Below are 24,685 nucleotides of genomic sequence, written 5' to 3'. Positions count from 1 at the left end.
GTTTTGTTGTAATTCAACATGAAATTTGTGAAAGTGCTGTATAAAAGTCTTTAAGTGCCATTTGTATATATTATGTTCAATGATTTTTAAGAACTTTCTATTTTCCTTAATTTTTGCTACTTTATCTTAAATCCTTATAACCATAGAAATGAGACTATATGTGAGAGTCCACCCTATATTTAATTTAAAGAAATGTCAGTATGTAAGAGTAGCCTAAATAAAAAATATTTAACACTTACTGAGAGCTTGCTGTGTGTCTGGTAGTTTTAATTATTTATTTTTTTATTTTAATGTGTTAATACTTTGCTTAGAATGTTTTACTTTTTGGCCATACCACATGGCTTGTGGGATCTTTGTTCCCTGACCAGGGATTAAACCCTGGCCATGATAGTGAAAGTGCCAAGTCCCAACCACTAGACCGCCAGGGAACTCCCTGTCTGGTAGTTTTAAATAATTCATTTAATCTTCTCAACAGCCCTGTAATATTCCTTTTATACAGAAACAGAGGCAGGTTAAGTACATTTCTCCAGGGTCATATTGGTAATAAGTGACAGAGCTGGATTTGAACTTGGACTTCTGACTCAAGAATCCAGCTCTTAACCATGAAAACCTCTTTCCAGGCTATTCTCTCCACCCCACCCCACCCTTTTTTTGTTGTTACTTTTCCTAAAGATAAGATTCTTGAAATGAGTAGTAGGTTGATGTCAAAGGAGAATTAGGAAATGTGTTTTATAACTATGTGATGCATAATTTTCAGTATATATTATTTGTTCTGTCCTGTGGAGAAGGCACTGGCATCCCACTCCAGTACTCTTGCCTGGAAAAATCCCATGGACGGCAGAGCCTGGTGGGCTGCCGTCCATGGGGTCGCTAAGAGTCAGACACGACCGAGCGACTTCACTTTCACTTTTCACTTTCCTGCATTGGAGAAGGAAATGGCAACCCACTCCAGTGTTCTTGCCTGGAGAATCCCAGGGACAGGGGAGTCTGGTGGGCTGCTGTCTGTGGGGTCGCACAGAGTTGGACATGACTGAAGTGACTTAGCAGCAGCAGTAGCAGTAGATACCTTTACCAAAACTTTACCTGCCACTCCTAGGTGTGAAATTATGTAATAGACTGATTATAACCTTAATCATGATCTTTTAGAGGAGTTCCTTTCTACTTCTGAAGAGAAACTTGACTGACTTTTGTGAAAACTCTAGTAGGAGATTATTAACCTTCTTATCTGAACTGGACTATATACCTAAATGTATACTCTGTAATAATTTGCTCACATTGTGAATTTAATTTGAATTTAATGTCCTAAACTTTCATGCAACAAACTGGTAAATGAAGTTTGCAGTGTGATATCTTGTTACTATATAGTGCAATAGAACTTCCTGTGATAATGAAAATCTTCTGTATACATGCATTGTCCAATATGGTGATCATTAGCCATACTTGGCTATTAAACACTTGACATGTATCTTACGTGACTGATAAACTAAAATTTTTATATTACTTAAAGTTTTTAATAGCCTTACGTAGCTAAGGGCTATTGTATTGGACCATGGAAATAGAGAACTTATTAAAAGTGACAAGAAAATCAATAACCGTACTAAATTAATAAATATGAATTTAGAGTTCACAAAGAGGAAGTGTATCTAATTGATGGGATAGAATGGGCCCCAATAATAAATACACATCTAAAACAGTAACATGACAAATATTGTCTGTTAAACTATAAAGAAACATATTCTCTCATTCATTGCTGTGGTTTGTAAAATGGATTACAGATTTTGAGGGAACTAACTTGTCAGTGAAGCCTCAAATTTTTCCATTTTTAAATTGAAATATAGTTGATTTACAGTGTTCTATTACTTTCACATGCGGGATCTTAGTTCCCTGCAGCAGAAGAGGAGTCTTAACCACCGGACCACTGGGAAGTCCCCAAACCTCAAAATATTCATGGCCTTTACCAAAGTTACTATTTCCAGGAATTTGTTTTAAAGGAATAATCCAAACTTTCAAAAAAGTTAGAAATTCAAAAGTGTCATTTGCTAAATTATTTATAAAGGATTATTATAAGGGGATGGTTAAAGAAGTTAACGTTCATCTACTCAGAACACTGAGTAGTTACATGGCCAATAAAATTGCAGTTATGTCAGGACAGATACCCTCTTCAGCTATTAAATAGCATTAAATTTCTTTTTAAAAATGTTAGTGAAATATTTTTGTTAAATCTCAGTGATAGATGCACAGGAATTATAGTAGACAATTATTTTGAAGTATTTTATAATAAAGACGGTTAGATATTTTAAAAATATCTTTGTTATAATGTTAATGGTAAACAAATCCAGAAGTTTATAAATAGCCCATTAAAAGTATGTGAAAAACATGCAAAGATGAAAAAATTGAATAAAAGGCATGTCACCATTTTAATGATTAGTTAGTTGTGTTACTCCATGTTTTTTTAAATGTATGCTATTTAAAATATACCTTTTAAAACGACCTGTAGGGGAGAAAAAGTTTCATACGTGTATTTTTTTTTAAGTGAAAGTAGAAAGATTCGCATGTCATAGGCAGGATGCAGTCAGTTTCATAAGGTGAGAGCAGCCCTCTTCTATATTAATAAACCACAGAGCTAAATGTTTTCAAATAAGAACCCTTAGTTGTGAAAAGTGGAAGTTAGTCACATAGTCATATCTGACTCTGCAATCCCATGGACTGTAGCCTGCCCAGTTCCTCTGTCCATGGAATTCTCCAGGCAAGAATACTGGAGTAGGTTGCCATTTCCTTCTCCAGGAGATCTTCCCAACCCAGAAATCAAACCCAGGTCTCCTGCATTGCAGGCAGGTTCTTTACCAACTGAGCCACTAGGGAAGCATCACCTCATCTTTTCTTTAACGGTCAAATGTATTGGCTCCCTTAGGAGAGTTAGGGCAAGTATGTGTGTCCATTAAGCCTTAGGAAAACACGCAACCTGATAGCTTCCAAGAATCCCAAACCAAATACAGAATTTTTCCGAACTGGAATTAACTCAAATTATGTAGTCCGTGCCAACAGGTGAGTTCAGATCGAGTCTGTAAATATTGTATATGGTGCCATAACCTTTGGTCTATAACAGAACTTGAATTCAAACTCAGTTTGACTCCAGTTTCATTGCTTTTGTTGTTGTATAACATTATCTCTAGACTGTATTTCCAAATTTCAATTATTTGAACGGATCCATGAGGCAAACTAACATGGTGCTGTAAGAACTTGAGCTCTAAAGAGTATTTCCAAATTGAGGAGTTGAGAACGATCTCACATTTGAGGAGTGTAATGACAGAGAGAAGAGAGTATACAATATACCAACGTGTTGATGCAGAGAAGTGCAAGGCTTCTTCAGGAAGCGAGTGATCCAATTGGCCAACACATGGGATATGGGGGAGGATAAAAATTAAATGTAATTAATTGCAAAAACTGATTGTGATCTTGTAAATAATCTTTATTTTAAAAGGATTATCTGGTCTTTGGGGGAAGTTAATATTTATCTTTTTTTAAGTTGCAGACCCCAGCCTCTTTTGCACAAAGTGTTCAGGAACTAACAATTGCTCTCCAGCGGACTGGAGATCCAGCAAACTTGAATCGACTAAGACCCCATTTGGAGCTATTAGCAAACATTGACCCTAGTCCAGGTAAATCCAGGGGGAATTAATGGACTATCCTATATGTGCCTTAGTACTATTCAGTGATTCTTTTGTCTTTTGTTAAATTTCTCTAGAATTTCCCAGAGTAGTAATTCTGAATCTCTTACGTAGTAGTTAAGTTTCTGGTCCTGATCTTGTCTGTCTGTTTGTTACTTCAACTAATATTTATTTAATACTTTTTAATTTATTTTTACTTTTCACCAGGAAAATAGATTCTTTCTGGGATCCTTTATGTTTCTTCCCTGTCTCATCACAACATTGTGCTGTATTTTTACCATTTTCATCTCTTTTGACAAAACTCCAGTTTTGTGGGTTTTTTTGGTTTTTTTTTTCATTTTTTTCTGTATAACATGTCCTTAGTTGCATTTTTTTGGTTCCAAGTTTCCCTTCTCCACCATAATCTTGTTCCATCACATATCTTCTTTTGCGTGTCTAATTTGTCAAGCCATTTCCTGTTCCTTCTCCTTAAGGTGAAAATCAACCAAGCTTCATTTTTCACCTGATACTTAAATCTTGGGTGTGTTAGCTTATATGCTACTGTCTTTGTGTTTATTCCTACTACTGAACTAAAAACTTTTAATATTTACTAGTAATTTCCTAGTTTCTAATTCCAAAGGCTTCTTAAATTACTTGTCTTCAGCATTTGGTAATGTTGTTGACTACTTTCTTGATAAACTGTCTTGATACCTTATCTTTCTGTAGTCTTAGGATTCTCTTCTGGCCTGTCTGAATGCTAGTTCTGTCTTATTTTGTTCACTTTGTCTGCTCTTTCCTCTCTTGCCCCCTGAAGAGTAGGCTGCTTGTGTTCTTGGAATTTTGCTTTCTCTACACTCTCTGTTGAAGATGTTTGTCATTCATTATCAGCATCAGGTATTATTCCTTCACAGATAATAGACTCCCAAATACCTCTGTCACTATTATCTGTTCATCACTCCAGACCTACTTTCCCAAATGCTTTCTGAGATTCTCCATCCTCTCTGCTCAGTGTTTCAGAGCAAACTCATCTTCACGTGATACTTGCTCTTCTTCCTGTGTTCCCTTTCTCAATAAATGACCTGATTCTCTGAGGTATGCAAGCTTAAAACCTGAATCTTTTGTCTTACCGCATATCTTTTCCTTTTACTTGCTCTACACCCCATTTCAGACAAGATTTGTCTGTTCTTTCACAGCATCTCTCTATCCCATAGATTAATACTGCTTCAATGAGTGCCTCATTCCTTTTCCTGAAACTAAATGCCTTTCATTCTCCTCTACTCTTTTGATTCTTCTAATCTTATATGCTTACTGCTGCAAAATAAATCACATCTCTGATTTTAATACTCAAACTTTTAGTGACATGCATTGCCTGTAGAATAAGGCTTGGAACACTTGACCATGACATTTCAGAGTAGTAAATTTATTACCAAAGTTGCTTAATCAAATCAGTTTAGATCTATTTTTATTTTTTTATTTTTTGGCCACGCTGCACAGCATTCAGAATCTTAGTTCCCTGACTAGAGAGTGAACCTGGGCTCCCTGCAGTAGAAGCCCAGAGTCCTAACCACTGGACTGCCAGGGATTCTAAGATCTATTTTTAGAACACAATGATTTTATTTTTTCCCCCACTGCTGTGCTTTGAACATTCTGAGCAATCAAAAGATCACTTCATAAGCTCACTACTTCATCAGTCACCAATATGTCTACATCAGTCTGAGCCAATATATTCTACTCCTTCCTTGTGTGACAGTGGATAAACCATACTTCTAGCTAAGGCTACCCTCTTTCCTTATGTATCAATATCATCTTGTCAAGTATATCCTTCCAGTAGCCTCTGTTTCTTATGTCATTAGTTTTCCTTCTCTATAGAGTAGCTCTGTCAACATACAAACATTTTATCATTCTTTTCATCAAAATCCACTTTTGACATCATTTGCCATCTACCTACAACTCCAATTCTATACTTTTTATAGCACTCTCTTGAACACACTCCAATCAGACATTTATCTCTACCACTCAATCAAAGTGGCTTTTCTCAAGTTCACAAGTGACTTCCATGCAGCTAATTCCAAATATCAGTTCTTGATTCTCTTTGTGTTTGACCTGTTAGCCTTTAACATAGTTGTTTACTCTCTACTCCTTGTACCACTCTTTTTACTTCTAGGCCACTGTACTCTCCTAGTTTTCTTCTTACTACATTGAAATCTCCTTCTCGGCCTCTTTTGCTGATTTCTTCTTCTCTCCATAACCTCTAAACTTTTTTCTTTTTTCTCCCCATATTTTCTAACCTTTGATGTGCATCTGGAATTTAATCCTTGTGTCTCTTCTCTTTTCTATTTATACTCATTCCCTAGATAATCTCATCTAGTCTCACAGCTTTAGATTTTATTTGTATGACTCACAAACTTGGTATATTTCATCAGTTCTGAGGCTCACATTTTTTCAGATTTTAGTATTTCTGAAATTGGGCTGCATTTGTATAATCAGTGACATGTAATAATTAGCAATTTTTTTAAATTTTGGTAGCACATAAAATGATTATACATATTACAGTTGATGGTGTTTTAAAAATCTGTGTAACTTAGTATTTACAGCCTAGACTTTCTTTTTAAATTCTTTTGTATATCTACCTGCCTGTTATCCAATAGTTCTACTTGAAAATCTAATAATTACAAGAGTAGTCTGTCTAAAAGTGAGTTGCAGCCCATATCCTCCACCCACCCACCCATCATTCCTTTTAGTGGCAACTCCATTCTTCCATTTCCTCAGGCCAAATACCTTGGAGATATCATTAACTCATCTTTCTCTCATAAGGTACATCTGATCTTTGAGCATACCGCATAGGGTCTACCTTTAAAATCCGTTCAGAATCCATCTACTTATCACCTCTCTACTACCTCCCTCTTCTGTCTTCATGGATGATGGAATAGCCTCCTGTTGTCTGTCTGGTTTTAACATAGGAACCAGAGTGATTCTATTACCCCTTTGCTCAAAAACTCCAGTGGTTTCCATCACTCAATACAAGCCAGTCTTTTCTATGATCTACCAGACCTCACATGATCTGGTCTTCCTTTGCCTCTCTCCAACTTCTTTTACTCTTTTCCCACTGCATTCATTCCAAATTTCACCTCCATTAACATGTCATACTCCCATATTAGGGCCTTTGTACTTATTCTTCTCTCTTCTTGGAATGTTTTTCTCCCCATATATCGTAGTAGATCCACAAGGCACACTCAAACCCTACTTTTGAGTCTCTAATCAAATGTAACCTTCTCAAGGAGCCCTTTACAGGCAACCTTGTCTAAAATTTTACACATACCTGTTCCACTCCCTTTCTTTGCTCTATTTATTCAACTCATCATTCTCTAGATAATTTGTGTTTTGATTATTTATCTTATGTATTGTCTGGCTTTTCTCCTTGAATAGAATAAGGATTTTTGTTTTGGTGTCTACTGCTTCTTGAGCAACTTGAATAATACCTGAAACTTTGTAGGTATTCAGTAAAATACTTTGTGTATGACTGTTCTCTTTACTTTCTCTGTGCCTTTATCCTTTTTTCCTGATGAAGTTCCATGTGTCTTTCAAAGCGTAGTTCAAATGCCATCACCCAGAAGTTTTTCAGTGTTCCAACAGGAAGTCATTTATACATATGCATTCTTGCTTCATTTTGTATTTCTTTTAGAGAACATTTCATATGTAGCTTTGTAGTTAATTTTTCCTTTAGGAAATCACAGCACTTACTAAATGAAGAGTGTGTATAGCACAGCTGCTTTATATAAAGGCTCTTCTATTAAACTTTTTAAGCATTCTGTTTACCAGTACTTGACTTATACAAAATTTCAAAATAGACATTACAATTTGGCTTGACTATAGGCAGTTCACAATTACATTTGATCCAAAGTGTGTTGGTCTGTACTATACTCTCATTTTTTTAGGTGCAAACATTTAAAAACTAAAACTTTTTACATAAAAATCTGAAATTTCAGTTTTCCCTGGGAAACACAAGTGTATCTGAAAGTGTCATCCTGCATCTTCACATAACAGCAGTCAGCTAAAGTTGAGTAGTCACCGTAACCTTAGCTGGGAGACATACTCTTTAACACAGTCTCCGTCACCTTTTTTTTTTAAAAGTACTTTATTTCTTAGGAATTTATTTTTTACTCTATTTTTCAGTGATTCTAATATGAGTTATTTTTTTTTTAATTGGAGAATAATTGCTTTACAATGTTGTGTGAGTTTCTGCCATACAACAACGTCAGTCAGCCATAAGTATACATATATCCTCTCTGTCTTGAACCTCCCTCCTATCTCTCACCCACCCCACCCGACCCCACCCCTCTAGGTCATCACAGAGCACCAGGCCTGTTACTCTTTATTGTTATTTCCAACAATAGGGTCTGATGACAGTTGCTGTTTATTATCTGTCATATTTCATTCCTGTATGTTACCTTCACACTCTCTGTAGTTATTTTAGATTGCAGCCCCTACTTTAAAAGGATATATTTATTTCTTTAAAGTGATGTTTAGGTGAATAAGCTATTTCATGAATAGCTGTATAAAACTTAGCTTAATTCCACTGAAGGGCTGACACTCCTTTACTAATTTAGTATTGGGCAGAACTTTGAAAAACATAGTTTGAAAAAAATTTTTTTATTTGTTGTATAGATGCTCCTCCTCCTACTTGGGAACAGCTAGAAAATGGGTTGGTTGCTGTGCGTACAGTGGTACATGGGCTGGTTGATTATATCCAGAATCACAGCAAAAAAGGAACAGATCAACAGCAGGTAAGGGAGGTGTTTGAAATTTAAAAGTAAGCTACTGTGGTTATCCTTACAGATAAAAATTAACCCAATAAGACGACGAGAATATTTTTAGACTCTGTAAAGACTAGAAATTAAAATTAAAAATCTATTTTTAACTTCCTATTCCATTAGACATCAAGAAAAATGTAACAAAAATAATAAGGTTTATAGAGAATGGTTAGCAGCCAGTTTACTGGATTAGCCTAGTAATTTTGTCTGACGGCATTGAAATTAAGTAATCCTTGCTGGCCTGATGTCGTGCTGGAGTCACTTCACATTGGATATAGCAGCATTTGATTCCGTGTTAAAGGTCATTCCAGTTATATAAACTTATTCTTTTCGTGGCTACTATTGCTTTCTGTTTGATTATAAGTATTACTTTCTAGTGCTAATGCTATATTTCTCCAGTACTGTTCACATATTTTGTAAATGCTTTTTCTCTATTACTATTTAAATATTTTTCATTCATAATGTCTCTTATGCCAGTGGGACAAATTTTCCTCAGGTATTTTTTAATGGAATATATGGCAGTAAAATATAATAGCCTATGTTATGGCTGGAATTTTAAATTTTACTCCCAAAGATTTCATTTCACCCTCAGAATTTATGTTAGGTTCACTTTATCTTTTATTTTGCCATAGGAAGCTTGAGAAATTAAAACTTTGTTATTAATTTATCTGGCTCAGGTAAATATTAACAATTTCTTTAAAATTAAGAAATATTAAAAGTGTCCTGCTAAGTCGAATAGTACACATATGCTTTCCCAATCTAAGATCAGAACTTTATTTTATGATTAAGACATTTAGAAAAATTAATGTTAAAATTTAGTTAAAATTACTTTTTAACTCCCTGTTACAAAAATAATATTAACTTTTAAGTTCTTCCCATGTTTTGTAGTATGTTATAAAGGAACATAATTATAAGCATAGTTACATTGAACACTATCCAAATCAACTATTAAAAGACAGGTTAAGTATTTGAAGGTCCTAAACTCCAGGGGTTTGCTTGTCCACTGTACAATGTTGGAGGGAAGATCATAGAGCCCTCATGAGATTGAATCAAGAATTTATGTGATGTTACATGTTTGATAGTTAATATCAACATAGAAAAATCAGAGCTACATTTTTTAAGTAATTTATTTTTGGACTCTCTAAGACCTCAGACAGGATAATGTTCCAGCACTTTTGCTCTGAGTAGTCTAGGTAAGTGTATAAGTTAGTCTGAGTTATTCATCTGGATTGTTCTTTAAATAGTGACACAAAATTTACATTATTTTAAATAGCTAATGTTTAATTTTGATCTTAGCCTCCACAGCATAGCAAATATAAAACATACATGTGTCGAGACATGAAGCAGAGAGGAGGATGCCCTCGGGGGGCCAGCTGTACATTTGCACACTCACAGGAGGAACTGGAAAAGTAAGTTTGAAAGTCATCAGACTCAACCTTCCAATAATTTGTTAGAGAATAATTTGCTGCCATTGAGAAATAGGAAGAAATGTATTTGCATTCCCTTTGATGAATAGGAAATGTTTGGAAAGTAATACAAAACTTTAAAAAAAGCATAGCAAATCAGTTTCCTTACCTTTCATTACATTGTGCCTACAAATGGAAAACTACTTATGGTTAACTAAATCTAGAAGTGAGTCATTTTCATTACCCCCTCCCCCAAATTAAAAGTCTCAGAATTTTCATCAGTTTTAACTGATTGAACTTAACTAATTGAAAATTGCATTTCCAGTGGAAAATTTTGCCCTTTGTCTATCAAGAAGATATTTACTGCCAGGCTCATTTTTACAGATTCTTTCAAATTTCAAGGACCAGATAATTTCAATGATTTTAAATATCCAGTACAGAGTAAAAAGAAAGGAAAAACCTCTTAATTGTTTTATAAAACCCGTGTAACACTGACACTAAATTTGACAAAGATAGCACAATTAAAGAAAGCTACAGATTCATCTCACTTGATATTTTTTAAATCCCAACTATTACAACTTGGAATTCAGTACATTAAAATAGACACCATTACAAAGGTGCAAAGGTAGCACAGTATAATTACCGTAGGTTAGAGAAGAAGGGTTTTGTAACCATGTGATCATAGCCAAAGATACCAAAAGGCATTTGAATAATATTTGATGTCCATCAAGGTTCCTTGGTAGAACAAAAATATCATAGATATTTTCCCAACATGATAATTATATCTCAAGTCAAGAGCCAGATGCTTACTTGGTATTAGTTTATTATATACAGTCCTGTTTCAGACAAGACTCAGGGAAATTTTTCTGCTAGTAAAAAGTGTTACTTAACATTCTAGAAGTTGTAGTTAATGTACGTAAGCAAGAGAATAAAATATCCAAAATCATTAAATGGGAAAATTCAAGAGAAATGCTAGAATCAAAAGAACCAAGAATTTAGTAAGTAGCAAATCAAAAAAATGAATTGCTTTCATATAAACTAAAAAGGGAAACATAACCAGTTAAAAATTAAGGTGACATTAACATCCCTTTTGCATTAACAACAAAAAATGTTAAACACCAAATAATCTAATAAATACCCAGGATCTATATTGAATTGAATTAGTAAACTACCTAGGAACATAAGAGTTGACTAAATGAAGCATACTGTGTTCTTGGATGAGACTTGGCATTGTTTTTTTAAATAAAATAAAGAGGTTTTATTTTCTCTTTTAACAGTAAATTCAGTGAAATCTCAGAATCTTAACAGGATGATTTTTAGGCCCTAACAAATTCGTTCATTTGGAAGAAGAAAGTTGCCAATAACCAGGAAATTCTGAGGGAAAAAGTCTTCAGTGGGGACTAGACTAATAACTATTAATATTAACCTGTTTTATGAAGCTAAAGTATAAAAACTGTGATATTAGCATAGGAATAGATAGACCAATGAAATACAGTAGAAAATCTAGAAAGAATTCCAGATACATATAGGAACTCAGCAATGTGAAAAAAAGTGACATTTCACATCAATATCAAAAAAATATGATGATGAAACAACTCTATTTGAAAAATAATTAGGGCTGGATTCTTAACCTTTACACCAAAATGAATTATAAATTTCTCAGAGATTTAAATATTTAGGAGAAAATTATAGAGTACTTAGAGATTTTTGTTGTTGTTACATTATCTTATGTAGGAAAGGATTTTTTTAAATATAATTTTATTTATTCATTTTTGATTGCACTGGGTCTTCATTGCTGCACGGGCTTTTCTCTAGTTGTGGTGAGTGGAGACTACTCTAGTTGCAGTGCACAGGCTTCTCATTTATGTGGCTTCTCTTGTTTGCGGAGCATGGGCTCCAGAGCACTCAGGCTTCAGTAGTTGCAGCTCCGAGGCTCTAGAGCACAGGCTCAGTAGCTGTGGCACCCAGGTTTTGTTTCCCCGTGGCATGTGGGATCTTCCTGGACTAGGGATCAAACCTGTGTCTCCTGCATTGGCAGGTGGATTCTTTACCACTACACTGGCAGGGAAGCCCAGGAAAGGATTTTTGAAGAATGACACCTGCATGCATAAAGAAGATTAATAAATTTGATTAAATGAAAGTTAAAAATTAAGATAATGGCTCAAATACCACAAAAGTCAGAAGGAAAAGTGGTGGTGAAATGACATGATACCTGTAACACAAAATGATCTCCTACAAATCTATAAGAAAGAGAAGAACCAGTAGATACATGGATCAGACATGTAAACAATTCACCAAAGAAACACAAATGGCCAGCAAACATGTGAAACTATGTTCTGCTGCTGCTGCTGCTAAGTCACTTCAGTCGTGTCCAACTCTGTGCGACCCCACAGACGGCAGCCCACCAGGCTCCCCCGTCCCTGGGGTTCTCCAGGCAAGAACACTGGAGTGGGTTGCCATTTCCTTCTCCAGTGCATGAAACTGAAAAGTGAAAGTGAAGTCGCTCAGTCGTGTCCAACTCTTAGCGACCCCATGGACTGCAGCCCATGAGGCTCCTCCGTCCATGGGATTTTCCAGGCAAGAGTACTGGAGTGGGGTGCCATTGCCTTCTCCGATGTTCAGTTTCACTAATTGTTAAAGAAATGCAAATTAAAATAAAACCTGATTTTTTTTTTTAACTGTCAGAGGCTGAGACTAGCCAATGTTTAATAAGATATTGAAAAAAAGCCTTTTTTTTAAAAAAAAATCAGTAGGAGTTATAATAGCTTTGGACATTATAAGAATTTCTAATATGCATACATTAGACTTAGTAATTCTGCTTTTGGTTATTTACACAGGTGTGAAGTATATGTATATAATTTTCTGTTACCACATTGTTTTAATAGCAAAAATTAGGGGCAACCTAAAGTATACTGACATAAAGGAATAGTTAAGATTTTGAAGTAGAGGAAAAAATTTACTAAGCAGTCATCAGTTCAGTTCACTTCAGTTGCTCAGTCGTGTCTGACTCTTTGCCATATATAACCCTATTTCTGTAAATAATAATCTTATAAATGTAAGAATATTAAACTAGTGCATAGAGTGGAAAAATCTGTATTATATATCAAACTCTTAACAGTAGTTACTGTTGATGGGTGATCCCTCCCCAACCCCTACTCCAAAGTTTGTCTATGTGTGTCTATATATATACAGACATATATATATATATATATATATACACACACACAAGTTTCCAAGATGATAGCTAGAGCCATTGTTTCAAGAGAATTTCTAGAAAGTAATATGCTCAGAATCTTTTCCTTTTGTATCTTAAATACATTTTATTTCTTAATTTTTGCTTCCACAATTTTGGTTTTTGTTGTGCACCTTTGCTTTTTCTATAGATTTCGTAAAATGAACAAACGACTGGTTCCTAGAAGACCCCTGAGTGCCTCTTTGGGTCAACTTAATGAGGTGGGCCTGCCTTCAACAGCTATCCTTCAAGAAGAAGGGGCAGTGGATCTGCCTAGCAGAAAAACCCCTGCTCTGCCGAATGGGATTGTATCAGCAGGGAATGCAGTAACACAACTGATTCCACGAGGGACAGACCCCAGCTACGAATCCAGTCTGAAACCAGGAAAGATCGATCACTTGAGCAGTAGTGCCCCTGGGTCCCCTCCTGACTTGTACGTTGTTTTTACTAACTTTTATTTAACGTTTCTTTATTGACATAAAGTAGAAGGAAGAAAGAATAATCAGTGTTTTGTTTGGGGGAGGGGAAAACCCTTAACTGGAGGGCTCTATTCTGTTGTTTTTTATTTCTATTTCATGTGCCAGTGATTTTTTGAGAAACAGTATAGGTGACATAAGATCAAAGTTTGCAAAATTTCTGGAAAACAATGGTTATTGGAAGAAACCTGTTTCCCAAATTTTGGCAATTTTTTTAAACATGTAACAGTTTGTATACATTTAGAAACGTTTTTAAGACCTTAAACTTGACATGCAGACTCTTGCTCCCCTAGGCTAGAATCAGTCCCTAAGAGTATTTCTACCTTGCCTGTTAATCCGCATCCTGTACCTCCAAGAGGACCAACAGAGCTGCCCCCTATGCCTGTCACTAAACCTCTTCAGATGGTGGCGCGAGGTTCTCAGCTCTATCCAGCACAGCAGGCTGATGTTTATTACCAGGATCCTCGAGGAGCCGCTCCGCCGTTCGAATCAGCACCTTATCAGCAGGGTAATGATCTTTCATTTATGTCACTCACTTTTCTTAGGAGTTGGAAGAATGATTTCAAGTAAGAGTGACCATATTTTCAGTAATCTCCTCAAAAAAATGCTTTTTTTTAATACTTGGGAAAAAACTGAAGTTATATGATCAGCTAAATAATGTGAAATAAATGAAGTAGCAAAGCTAGGAAAACCAGTTTACCCTAACTGCTAGAAGCAGTTGTATATTAAAAGTGTTTACATATTTATGGAAATAAGTCCTTCAAGTAGACAATGGAAATTTGCTGAGGCACAATATATATTTTCCTGACAAAAGTTTTCTTCAAGCATGAGAAAAGAATATAGTATTATGGTGAATATAAATTAAACACACATGGTACATTTTTTCCTTTCAGTTGTCATGTAATATTTTTTTCTAGGTCCTGTAATATACATGAGAAAATGCAAGTACGTACTTCTAGAGAGTTTATAGTATAGAATCAATATTATAAAGAATAGAAAACTATATGCATGTTTGAAATGAGGTGTTCACTTGTGGTGGTGAATATTACTGTGGTAGAAATTAACTGCAAGACTCAAGGAATATCATTGAGAACTTGAGGACTCAAAAGACTCAGGAAGAATGCCCTAAATAGAGGTTTTGGGAATATAAAGGAAAATTTACAAATGGATTGTAAAGATGAGAGTCTAGAGTCAAGGAGGAGTAAGACTATTGTTAATCCAGGTGTGACTTGAGGTCTGGACTAATGTGGTGAGAAAATAGGAAGCAGGTATTTGAGAAAACAGACATAGCCAATTTTAATGGTAATACTAGGTATGGAGAATGAGTTTTCACATAATGTAATTCATGTTAAAAAAAAATAAACAATGAAGAAAATACATATAGGAAGCTTCTGTCCTGATTGCCAACAGAGGAGCTCATCAGTTGAGGCAAATGTCTTGAAATTGGGAAGCTACTGCCACAACTATTGGGTCGGGAACTCTAGGAGACTTTCCTGGCAGTCCAATGGTTGAGATTCCATGTTTCCACTGCAGAGGACACGGGTTCAGTCCCTGATTGGGGAAGTAAGAGCCTACGTGCCTTTCAGCATGGCCAAAAAAATAACTCTAGAGTTATGCAGTTAGCCACTCTATCTGTACCAGCAGAATGGATCTTTTGAGGGCCATATCTCTTTCCAGTTAACTCAGTCTCACATTCTAAACTTATGCAAATGAAAGATTTGTGGAACCTAAGCTTCAGGAAAATACAGTTCTTTTGCTTTCCAGTGTTTGCAGTATATTAGGCACACCAGAAAGATGATCAGAGAATCGAGAGAGCCAGTTTACTGTTGTAGACTGTGAATAGGTTGGTGTTTTCAATAATTTGGAAGGAGAATTTTTGCTTGATATTTTTCATAAATCTAGCCTGACTACATACCTAAGCAGAGGGGAAAACATCTAAAAAATGAGTGGATTTTTGATTCTTTGCTGTTGAAATATTTTAAAAGGAAAAGTCTTACATAGAAAAATAGATTGGCTGATTGTTGCTTTCGGTTGCTCTTTTGTACTGTATAGGTATGTACTATGCTCCACCTCCACAATGTGTGTCTCGTTTTGTCCGACCTCCACCATCTGCTCCTGAACCTGGTGCTCCCTACTTGGATCATTATCCACCATACCTCCAAGATCGTGTAGTAAACTCACAGTATGGCACACAGCCACAACAGTACCCTCCTATGTACCCACCACACTATGATGGCCGTCGAGTATACCCAGCTCAGTCTTATGCAAGAGAGGAGATTTTCCGAGAAAGTCCTATACCCATTGAGATTCCACCTGCAGCAGTGCCACCCTATGTACCAGAACCCAGAGAAAGATACCAACAAATGGAAGGTTACTATCCAGTGGCTGCACACCCAACTCAGATCAGACCTTCATACAACAGAGTATGCTGAGTTCTTTTTATTATTATTAATGTAGATTTAATTAGACTATTGCTTACAGCGATTTTCTGTTTAACCTTTTACCATGGTAATAAACCTTTGATCAGTTAATTCTTTTAAAAGAAAGCAACTTTTGTCACCTTTTCATAATCTTCATAGATTTAGGTTTTATTTATTTTTTGACTATTAAAAGGGAAATAAATTACTGCCCCACTCCCGCTAACCCATCTTAGTTTCTGAAAATGTTAGATGGTTTTATTAATGTTTCTAGATTCATTTAGAAAGTATGGTCTCTGACAAAGAAAAAGAAACTTATATTTAGGTCTTTGGGAAGTCCTGAGAACTTTTAGGGGTTTTGTTTTGTTTTATTAAGTCTTGCTATTTCCAGATGTTAAGATGAATATCAGTTCAGTTCAGTCGCTCAGTTGTGTCCGACTCTTTGCGGTCCCATGAATCACAGCAGATGAGTATACAGGCTAGTTATTCAAAATATGTGCTAAGTGAATCATTGTGTCCTGAAATTCTTTTTCAATTTATACTCATCTTTTCACTTCCAGGAGCCTCCGTACAGTCGGCTTCCGCCTCCTCCCCAGCCCCATCCTAGTCTAGATGAGTTACATCGAAGACGAAAGGAAATAATGGCACAGCTAGAAGAAAGGAAGGTTATCTCTCCACCTCCTTTTGCACCTTCACCAACATTGCCTTCTGCCTTCCATCAAGAGGAAGTAAGCCTGTGACTTTTTAGTCTCATTTATCAAATTTTCCTTTATCAGCGGTTTAAGTAATCTTCACCCTTCCCAAGATCATGAAGATATTTTTATGTTTTCTTCTGAAAGGTTTATTATTATTATTTTGATCTGTAATCCATCTAGAATTGATTTTTGTATATAATATCATAATCTGGTCATAGTCAAGTGACTGTATATGTTTCAGTTTCATTAATCTATTTCTCTGTCCTTCTACCAACATCACACTGTCTTCATGTGGTGATGTGTGTTTTCCAGTTTTGGTCTTCAGGTTTATCTTTGCTGTTCTTTGTCCTTGGAAATTCCAAACATACTTTAGAATCAGCATGTGGATGTCCACAGAAATATCTGCTGCAGTTTTTATTAGAATTACATCGAATCTCTGGATCTGCACAACCCACTATGCTAACCACTAGCCACATATGGATAATGATACCTAAATTAAGCCTAATCTGAGTTCCCTGGTGCTATAAGCATAAAACATATATTGGATTTGAAGATTTAGTACCCCCTCAAAAATACTTCAGTCAGTCAGTCAGTTCAGTCGCTCAGTTGTGTCTGACTGCGACCCTGTGAATTGCAGCACGCCAGGCCTCCCTGTCCATCACCAACTCCCGGAGTTCAGTCAGACTCACATCCATCGAGTCAGTGATGCCATCCAGCCATCTCATCCTCTGTTGTCCCCTTCTCCTCAGTAATACATTTATATTAATTTATATAGTCTATATAATAATTATGATTATATGTAATATATATTAATTACATGTTAAAATTATACTACTTTGGATTATTAAGTTAAATAAAAGGTATTGTTAAAATTATTTAACAATTTAACCTCTTCTCCAGGGGATCTTCCCCTCCCAGGGATTGAACCTGGGTCTCCTTTGTTGCAGGCAAATTCTTTACTGTCTGAGCTACCAGAAAAGTCCCCTTTTCACTTTGGATTATTAAATGTATTGTTAAAATGAATTTTATATTTTTATTTTTTAATGTGCCTATTAAAAAATTTTACATATGTGGGTCAGTTATATTTTTCACTGGACAGTGTTGCTTTAGATCCATTTGAGGAGAAGTAACATCTTTCTAGTAGTGAGTCTCTACGAATATGGTATACTCTCCATTTTCTTGAATATTCTTTAATTTCTCTCAATAATGTCCTACCTTGTATGGTTTTCAGTGTCTTTCACATCTTTCATTAAACTTATTCCTAGAAAACTAATGTTTTTGAAGATGTTTTAAATGGAATCCTTTTTGAAGTTTCATATTCTCTTTGTTCTTATTACAGAAAAATTAAGTAGATTTTTATGAATTTGATCCTTGTGTTCAGCAGCTTTGGTAGATTTCCCTATTAATTCTTGTATTTGTTAGTGGATTCTTTTGGATTTTTGTGTTCTCTATGAATGGTGACCATTTTGCTTTCTCCTTTTCTATTCTTAAGTATTTTCTTTTTCTTATTAGTTATGTAAGCTAGATCTCCAGTGTAATATTAGAAAGAGAGATGATGATAGATTTTCTTATTTCTGGTCTTTGAGCAAATGAAACTTCTAACAGTTTAACGTTATGATGTTTGCTGTCAGCTTTTTCATAGGTAATCTTTATCAGATTAATAAAGTTTCCTTGTATTTCTAGTTTTAGACTATTTTTATAACTGAGACATGTCAAAGTTTTGTTGAACTCAATAGCGAGGAAAGCAGTAGGATGATAAGGTTAATTCAAATACAAGAGACAGGTTAATATAGGTAGTAAAAGGCAGAAAAACACTGAAATAGAGTTACTAGAATAAACTGTTGAATAGTTGAATAAACTAGAGAGTAATAAACAATAATTTCAAGGTTATCAGTATTTCAACAAGACAATGCTAAAAGTTATTATGAGTATTATCTTACTATCTTTTTAATGTCTACAGGTTTTATTCCACTTCTAATGTCTTACTAGGAATTTATCATCAATTTTATCTCTTCAGAAAGCTATCTTTTTGCTTTGTTGATCTTATGTATTTATTTTGGCTTGTTGTTATACATACTGCCTCAGTTCAGTGTGTATAGCCATTTTAAGTCAAATAGATTTTTTTCATATGGGTGCAGTTTATATTATGTAAGGAAAATGTCTTACATGCTTTACGTGTAGAATTATAATTCTAAACAGTATTTCTAAGCAATGAAAGTTGAAAAGTAAAGTATACCATATTGCATATAATAAACAGTAAACTTTGGGATGTATGAAAGTAAAATTACTAAAGATAGTTCACAGTATCTAGCTTTCCTGTCTAAACACTGTATGAATTTTCCACAATAATGTAGGTTAGGTTAATTAGTAAAGCTGTAACATCTTCTCTTAATATCATTTTACTTGTAAAGGATAAACATGACATGATATTTTTTCAAAACCTGACTATTAGAGACATCCCTGAGCTTTGTTATGCAATACCATTTTTTGAGAAATACGGAAAGCAATATGACACCATGAAAAGTGAGCCAGTTTTAGAATGAAATACACTTATCTGTCACGTTCAGCTTTGTGGCTCAGATCTTTCGTAAGTTACTTAGCTTTCCTTAACCTTAAGGCTCAGGTTTCTCTATTTGTAAATCAAGCATAACAAAACCTACCTCATAGTGGTGTGGTGAAAATTAAATATGACACAAGGCATCTGGCACATAGTGGGCATTCAGTAAATAATAACTTTGTATTTTTTTTTATTTCTAAAAAGTAATAATGTGTGACTGTTAAGGAACTTTAGAATTTGTCTCATTAATAACATAAAGCTATATAATTAAACTTCAGTTCTGATTATTACAACCCCACATATAGTTATACTAAACTGATACATTATGAAAATAATGTAACATAGAAATTTCTCCAAAATCTCATTTTCTGTATCATTGTCAGTTTATTATATTTCAACTTTTTAATATGTATTTCAACTTTTCTGTACATGAACTAACCTATCATTATATTTTTTAATAGGATTATTTAGTAATTACATCTTCAGGTTTTGTGTTTTGCATATTTTTGGTTTTTGTTTTTACTTAACCAATTATCTTGCGTGTCTTGCTGTTGGAGGCAGAAAATGGTCTTGTTAGTAGACCATGTCTTTTAAAAAACTAGTTGTTTTATACAAAAGTTGTGTGTGGAGAAGACATGTAAAAAAGAGATGGGATTTTTAAAATAGAAGTAGGACAGAAAAAAATGGGAAGAAGTTATACACAATGGAAATAGGAGTTGTGCTTGAAAATGAGTGGTATTTATGAACAGCAGATCCTTCTGCCATTGCAGAAGACCAGAATGATGACTCAGAAAATAGAATTTTTTATTTTATTTTTTTTTCAGTATAGGGGAAGCATAGAGCCATTTAAATGTACCAGTATCCCCCTGGAGTGTTAGTATGCCAGTATATACATCTGTGATAAAGTGAGGGCAATTTAATAGTGTCCTAGCACTCCTTATACTGGTATAACCTTGGTCAGATCACCCATGTTGTCTCACCTGGACTTGAAGAACATATGAGATAGTGTAAGCACTTAGAAGGCTGTAAAAGGTTACACAAATGTGAATGTAAGTAAAAATACATCAGACTTAGAATACCTATTTGGTTATTATATAACTTCAGAGCTCATCTTAAGAAAATTTGGAATCTTCACTTCATTGAATCATTCAACGTAAGGACCAGATTTTATTCAAGATACAAGTTGTTGCTATTAAAGAGATTCAGGGAAAAAGTCATTATGTCATCATGTACTTAAATAGAATATTTATGATTACATTTTAAAGAGTGTTTAGTGCTCTTGTTTACCTGAAATATTATTGAAAGAAACATTAAAAAGAGTCTAGCAAAACCAGGGCCTAGTACTTATTTGCTTAAATGTTAACTTAATCTGTTGAGAAAGGGGATGAGCAAATTGCTTCAAAAATCCTAATTTGATTCTTTGAAAGATTTTGAGATACTTCTTTTTGACTTTGTGTTAACAAAATGTAATGGCTCAACATCAGTTTTTGTTTGTTTTACATTTTTCATAGTGAACAAAAATCTTCTATTGTGACACAAATCAAATAACCATTATTTTGTTGCTTTAGCATGCTGTTCTAAAGAAATTCCTGCTTTCTCGGTGTTGTTACTCATAGACCTATTTCCTATTTTGTTTCCTTTTTCTTTTTTCTATCTCTAGTTTTTGGATGAAGACTTGAAGGTAGCTGGGAAATACAAAGGAAATGATTATAGCCAGTATTCACCCTGGTCATGTGACACTATTGGCTCCTACATTGGAACCAAAGATGCAAAACCTAAAGATGTTGTGGCAGCAGGGAGTGTGGAAATGATGGTATGTGTAACAACTGAGCCATAGTTCTATACTGTGTGATTGAATTATATTTAAAACCTTTTTGATTTCTTTTATAATTCTTAACTCTTAAGTTTAAACAATAAAGTTGAATCTAGTGAACAACACTAGTTTTTGTGTCACAATTATAGTTACTTAGCTTCAAATAAGCTGTGGTATACCGAAATGTATTACACTAAAATCATTTTATTTTTTAACAAAAGTAGTGTAACACCAGTGTATCTAATACTCAAGCTTAAAATATATGACTATTTTATCTTAATTGCTTCTTTATCCTTTAAAGAAATAAAACTTTACCTAAGTAATTAAATCCGACTTTCTATACCTTCCTAATCTCATTTTCTGCTCCTCTCCTTCCCTGGAGTTAAGGTAAATCCTATCCTGAATTGAGAGTTTATCATTTCATGGATACTTTTATTGACTTATAAACAATTTTGTTTTGAATATTTATAGACCTTATACATATTATAAATTTCAGCCTATGTTTTCTTTCAGCATTGTTTTTTGAGATGTATCCAAATTTATATCTAAATCCAAATTCATTCATTTTCACTTCTTTTATCAGATACCATTTATGATAACCGATAATCATACAATAAATAAATATAATTGTTTATTCATTTTCGTGTTGATATTTTTAGGCTGTTTTTGATCTTTTATTATTATCTACAGTGCTACAGTAAACATTCTTGCCTATGTTTCCTTGTTTACATGGATGAAATTTATGTTTAGGAGTAGTGTTAATGAGTTAAAGGTATGCCTTGACTTTTTTTTTTTTTTTTTTTTACTATTATTCTTAAGCCATTTGCCCTTATTAATTCTAAGAAAGGTTCCCTGGGTTGTAAGATATAGATTTTCAAAGAGGAAGACTTGTCCAGCAGGTTGAGAGAAGACCAGTTCTTGGTAATAGAAAAGCAAGACTTAGATGCCAGTATAGCTGTAAATGAGTGAAGTAGCATCTATAGCATGAATATGATTAGATGCCAGGCAATAAAAAAAGAAAGAGAAAGAAAGGAATATAGAGGAGAAAAAAGCAGAAAGGAACCTTTTGCTTTTCTGTAGTGGGTTTAGGGCAACATTGTTTTTAGGCCATAAAAAACAGCCTCTCTAAGAACAGGAATGAGATAAGGAGGCAGAGTAGATAGAAACCCTTGTTTCAGAAAGAGTAATTAAAATAAGTTTTATAAATTACTGAAGAATAAAAATGTTGTCCAACCTAACCTACATGTTATTGAACATTTCCCAAATGGATAAAAATCTCCCCCAGTGTTTTTCAAACATGAGTCTGGATGTGAATTCTGATCCTAAGAATTTAACCTAAGGATCTGTTAAAGGTCAAGTTCTGATTCAGTAAGACTGGGATGAGACCTGAAATTCTGCATTTCTAGTGAGTTCTGTAGTGATGCTGTTGCTTCTGGACTTTGGGCTATACTTTGGGCTTCCCTCGTGGCTCAGCTGGTAAAGAATCGCCTACAATGTGGGCGACCTGGGTTCAATGCCTGGGTTGAGAAGATCCCCTGGAGAAGGGAATGGCTACCTACTCCAGTATTCTGGCCTGGAGAATTCCATGGACTATGAAGTCCATGGGGTCACAAAGAGTCAGACACGATTAAGTGACTTTCACTTCACTTTAAGTAGCAAGGGTCGGACAGTTCAGTTTCCATTTATCTTTCTGACTGTAATCCCTTTTAAAAGCCTATGTTGGCACATGTTTTTAAAGAATGTTTATATATATCTATTTGAATGTGTACATATATATATTTGTGTATGTGTGTGTGTGTGTGTGTGTGTATGTATACTGGATAATGATGTAAAAAATATTTCTGATGATGTAGAAAAAAATACCATTATAGGGAGTGATCAGAGATTCAAAAGGTAGTGTTTTATATGACAACTAAAAGCAACCAATGATTTTAGTTTTTACCAGTAAATTATTACAGAGCTAAAGGAAATTATGTTAGAGATCTAAGTGAGGGGTGGATTTCTCATTGCATTTTTTCTCAGAATGTGGAGAGTAAAGGAATGAGAGACCAGCGATTGGACCTTCAGAGAAGAGCAGCAGAAACCAGTGATGATGATCTCATCCCATTTGGAGACCGACCAACAGTATCTCGGTTTGGTGCCATTTCTCGAACTTCCAAAACGATCTATCAGGGTGCTGGCCCAATGCAGGCTATGGCACCTCAGGGAGCTCCCACAAAATCTATTAACATTTCAGGTAATCAGATGTAATCAGATTTTAGAGGGTTCATATTCACAACTGTCAACACTGCCTTCTCCCTATTTACCATCAGTGCTCTTCATAATTTTCAGGGGCAGTAGTCTGCAAAGTTTTCTGTGGAATTAGCCCTGTAGAAAAGTAATTATAACCTGGGGAATTATAGGGGTACAAACTAAAATATCTGTATATGAGGGATAACCTATGTGTTTTTTAATAGTTTTATTGTTTTTGTTAAAATAACACATCTTATTTTTAAAAAATTCATACCAGAGGAAAAATTACAAAGACTGATATTTTAGTGGGGAAAAGCAAACATCAATACCCTATTACCATTTTGGTAGCCATCTTTGAAGATAACTGTACAGAATATAGTTTTGACTTTTAGATTGTGACTACCTGAAAAGGAGAATCAAATCCACGAATTGCATCATTTCACTGTAAATTACTCTCTTACAGATTATGGTCCATATGGAACTCATGGTGGCTGGGGAGGTTCTCCATATTCACCTCATCAAAACATACCTTCTCAGGGACACTTCAGTGAGAGGTATTATGTCATTCTTATTACTTTTATAAACCTTTAGAATTACTCAACTTGCTTCGTTTTTCTGATCAGTAGTATTTTTTTTAATAAAATGTAAAATTTATTCCACATTTTCCTTCCCACCAAAGGGAGAGAATATCTATGTCAGAAGTGGCTAGTCATGGAAAACCCCTTCCGTCTGCTGAGAGGGAACAGCTACGACTAGAATTACAGCAGCTAAACCATCAAATTAGCCAACAGACCCAGCTACGTGGACTAGAGGTACAAGCTTAGAAATATTCCAGTTTTTAAAGCTTCTCAAAGAGATTTTAAAAGGAGGAACTTTTGAGGTTCAATGAACCTCAAACTTTAAAGTCTTTTTCTTAAGAGTTAGTATAGGTGTCCATTTTTCAAAGAATTTTAATACTTTGAAGTTTTCAGACTTTAGGAAATTTAGAATTTCTATTTGAGAATAGAAAACATATTTTATATGTTTTATATGTTATTATATATTATATATAAACTCCTTTTATATTTTTATACTGTATAATATTTTAGATAATCTAAATTTCCTAGATTATCTAAAATATTAAATAAAATAAAATATATAAAAGGAGCTTATATTCCCTGATAACACATTTAAGTTGAGGGTATACTATATAGTTTTTTAATCAACAGATGCTTTTAACTTAAATTTTGTTTTTTAATTTCTCACATTTTCTTTAATTTTAAAAAATTTCTCTCACTTCTTTTATTCCTCAGTATCTTTAGTAGAAGCTCACAACTTTGACCTAAAAAAAAAAAATCCTCTACATAATAACAATACCTTTCATTAATATAGTTTTTTCACTTTATAAATTATTATTACA

The 24,685-nt window shown here is 34.5% G+C and overlaps 1 protein-coding gene across 6 annotated transcripts in view; it reads left to right on the top strand.

Moving 5' to 3' along the window:
- Positions 1-24,685, top strand: part of RC3H1 (ring finger and CCCH-type domains 1) — a 75,808-nt gene that overhangs the window by 39,497 nt on the left and 11,626 nt on the right. For 5 of the 6 annotated variants that reach the window (XM_070768887.1, XM_070768889.1, XM_070768888.1 and 2 more), the window contains 11 exons: positions 3,527-3,659; positions 8,313-8,431; positions 9,755-9,867; positions 13,248-13,529; positions 13,866-14,080; positions 15,625-15,995; positions 16,550-16,717; positions 20,902-21,054; positions 23,077-23,290; positions 23,750-23,840; positions 23,966-24,098. In XM_070768887.1, coding sequence (XP_070624988.1) covers positions 3,527-3,659; positions 8,313-8,431; positions 9,755-9,867; positions 13,248-13,529; positions 13,866-14,080; positions 15,625-15,995; positions 16,550-16,717; positions 20,902-21,054; positions 23,077-23,290; positions 23,750-23,840; positions 23,966-24,098 — 1,992 coding nt within the window. The remainder of the gene's footprint in view (positions 1-3,526; positions 3,660-8,312; positions 8,432-9,754; positions 9,868-13,247; positions 13,530-13,865; positions 14,081-15,624; positions 15,996-16,549; positions 16,718-20,901; positions 21,055-23,076; positions 23,291-23,749; positions 23,841-23,965; positions 24,099-24,685) is intronic. The other variant, XM_070768890.1, reaches the window with a different exon arrangement.

The sequence above is a fragment of the Bos indicus genome, chromosome 16 (assembly GCF_029378745.1).
Source record: "Bos indicus isolate NIAB-ARS_2022 breed Sahiwal x Tharparkar chromosome 16, NIAB-ARS_B.indTharparkar_mat_pri_1.0, whole genome shotgun sequence".
NCBI classification, from domain to species: Eukaryota; Metazoa; Chordata; class Mammalia; order Artiodactyla; family Bovidae; genus Bos; species Bos indicus.
This window is presented reverse-complemented; position numbering and strand designations above follow the sequence as displayed.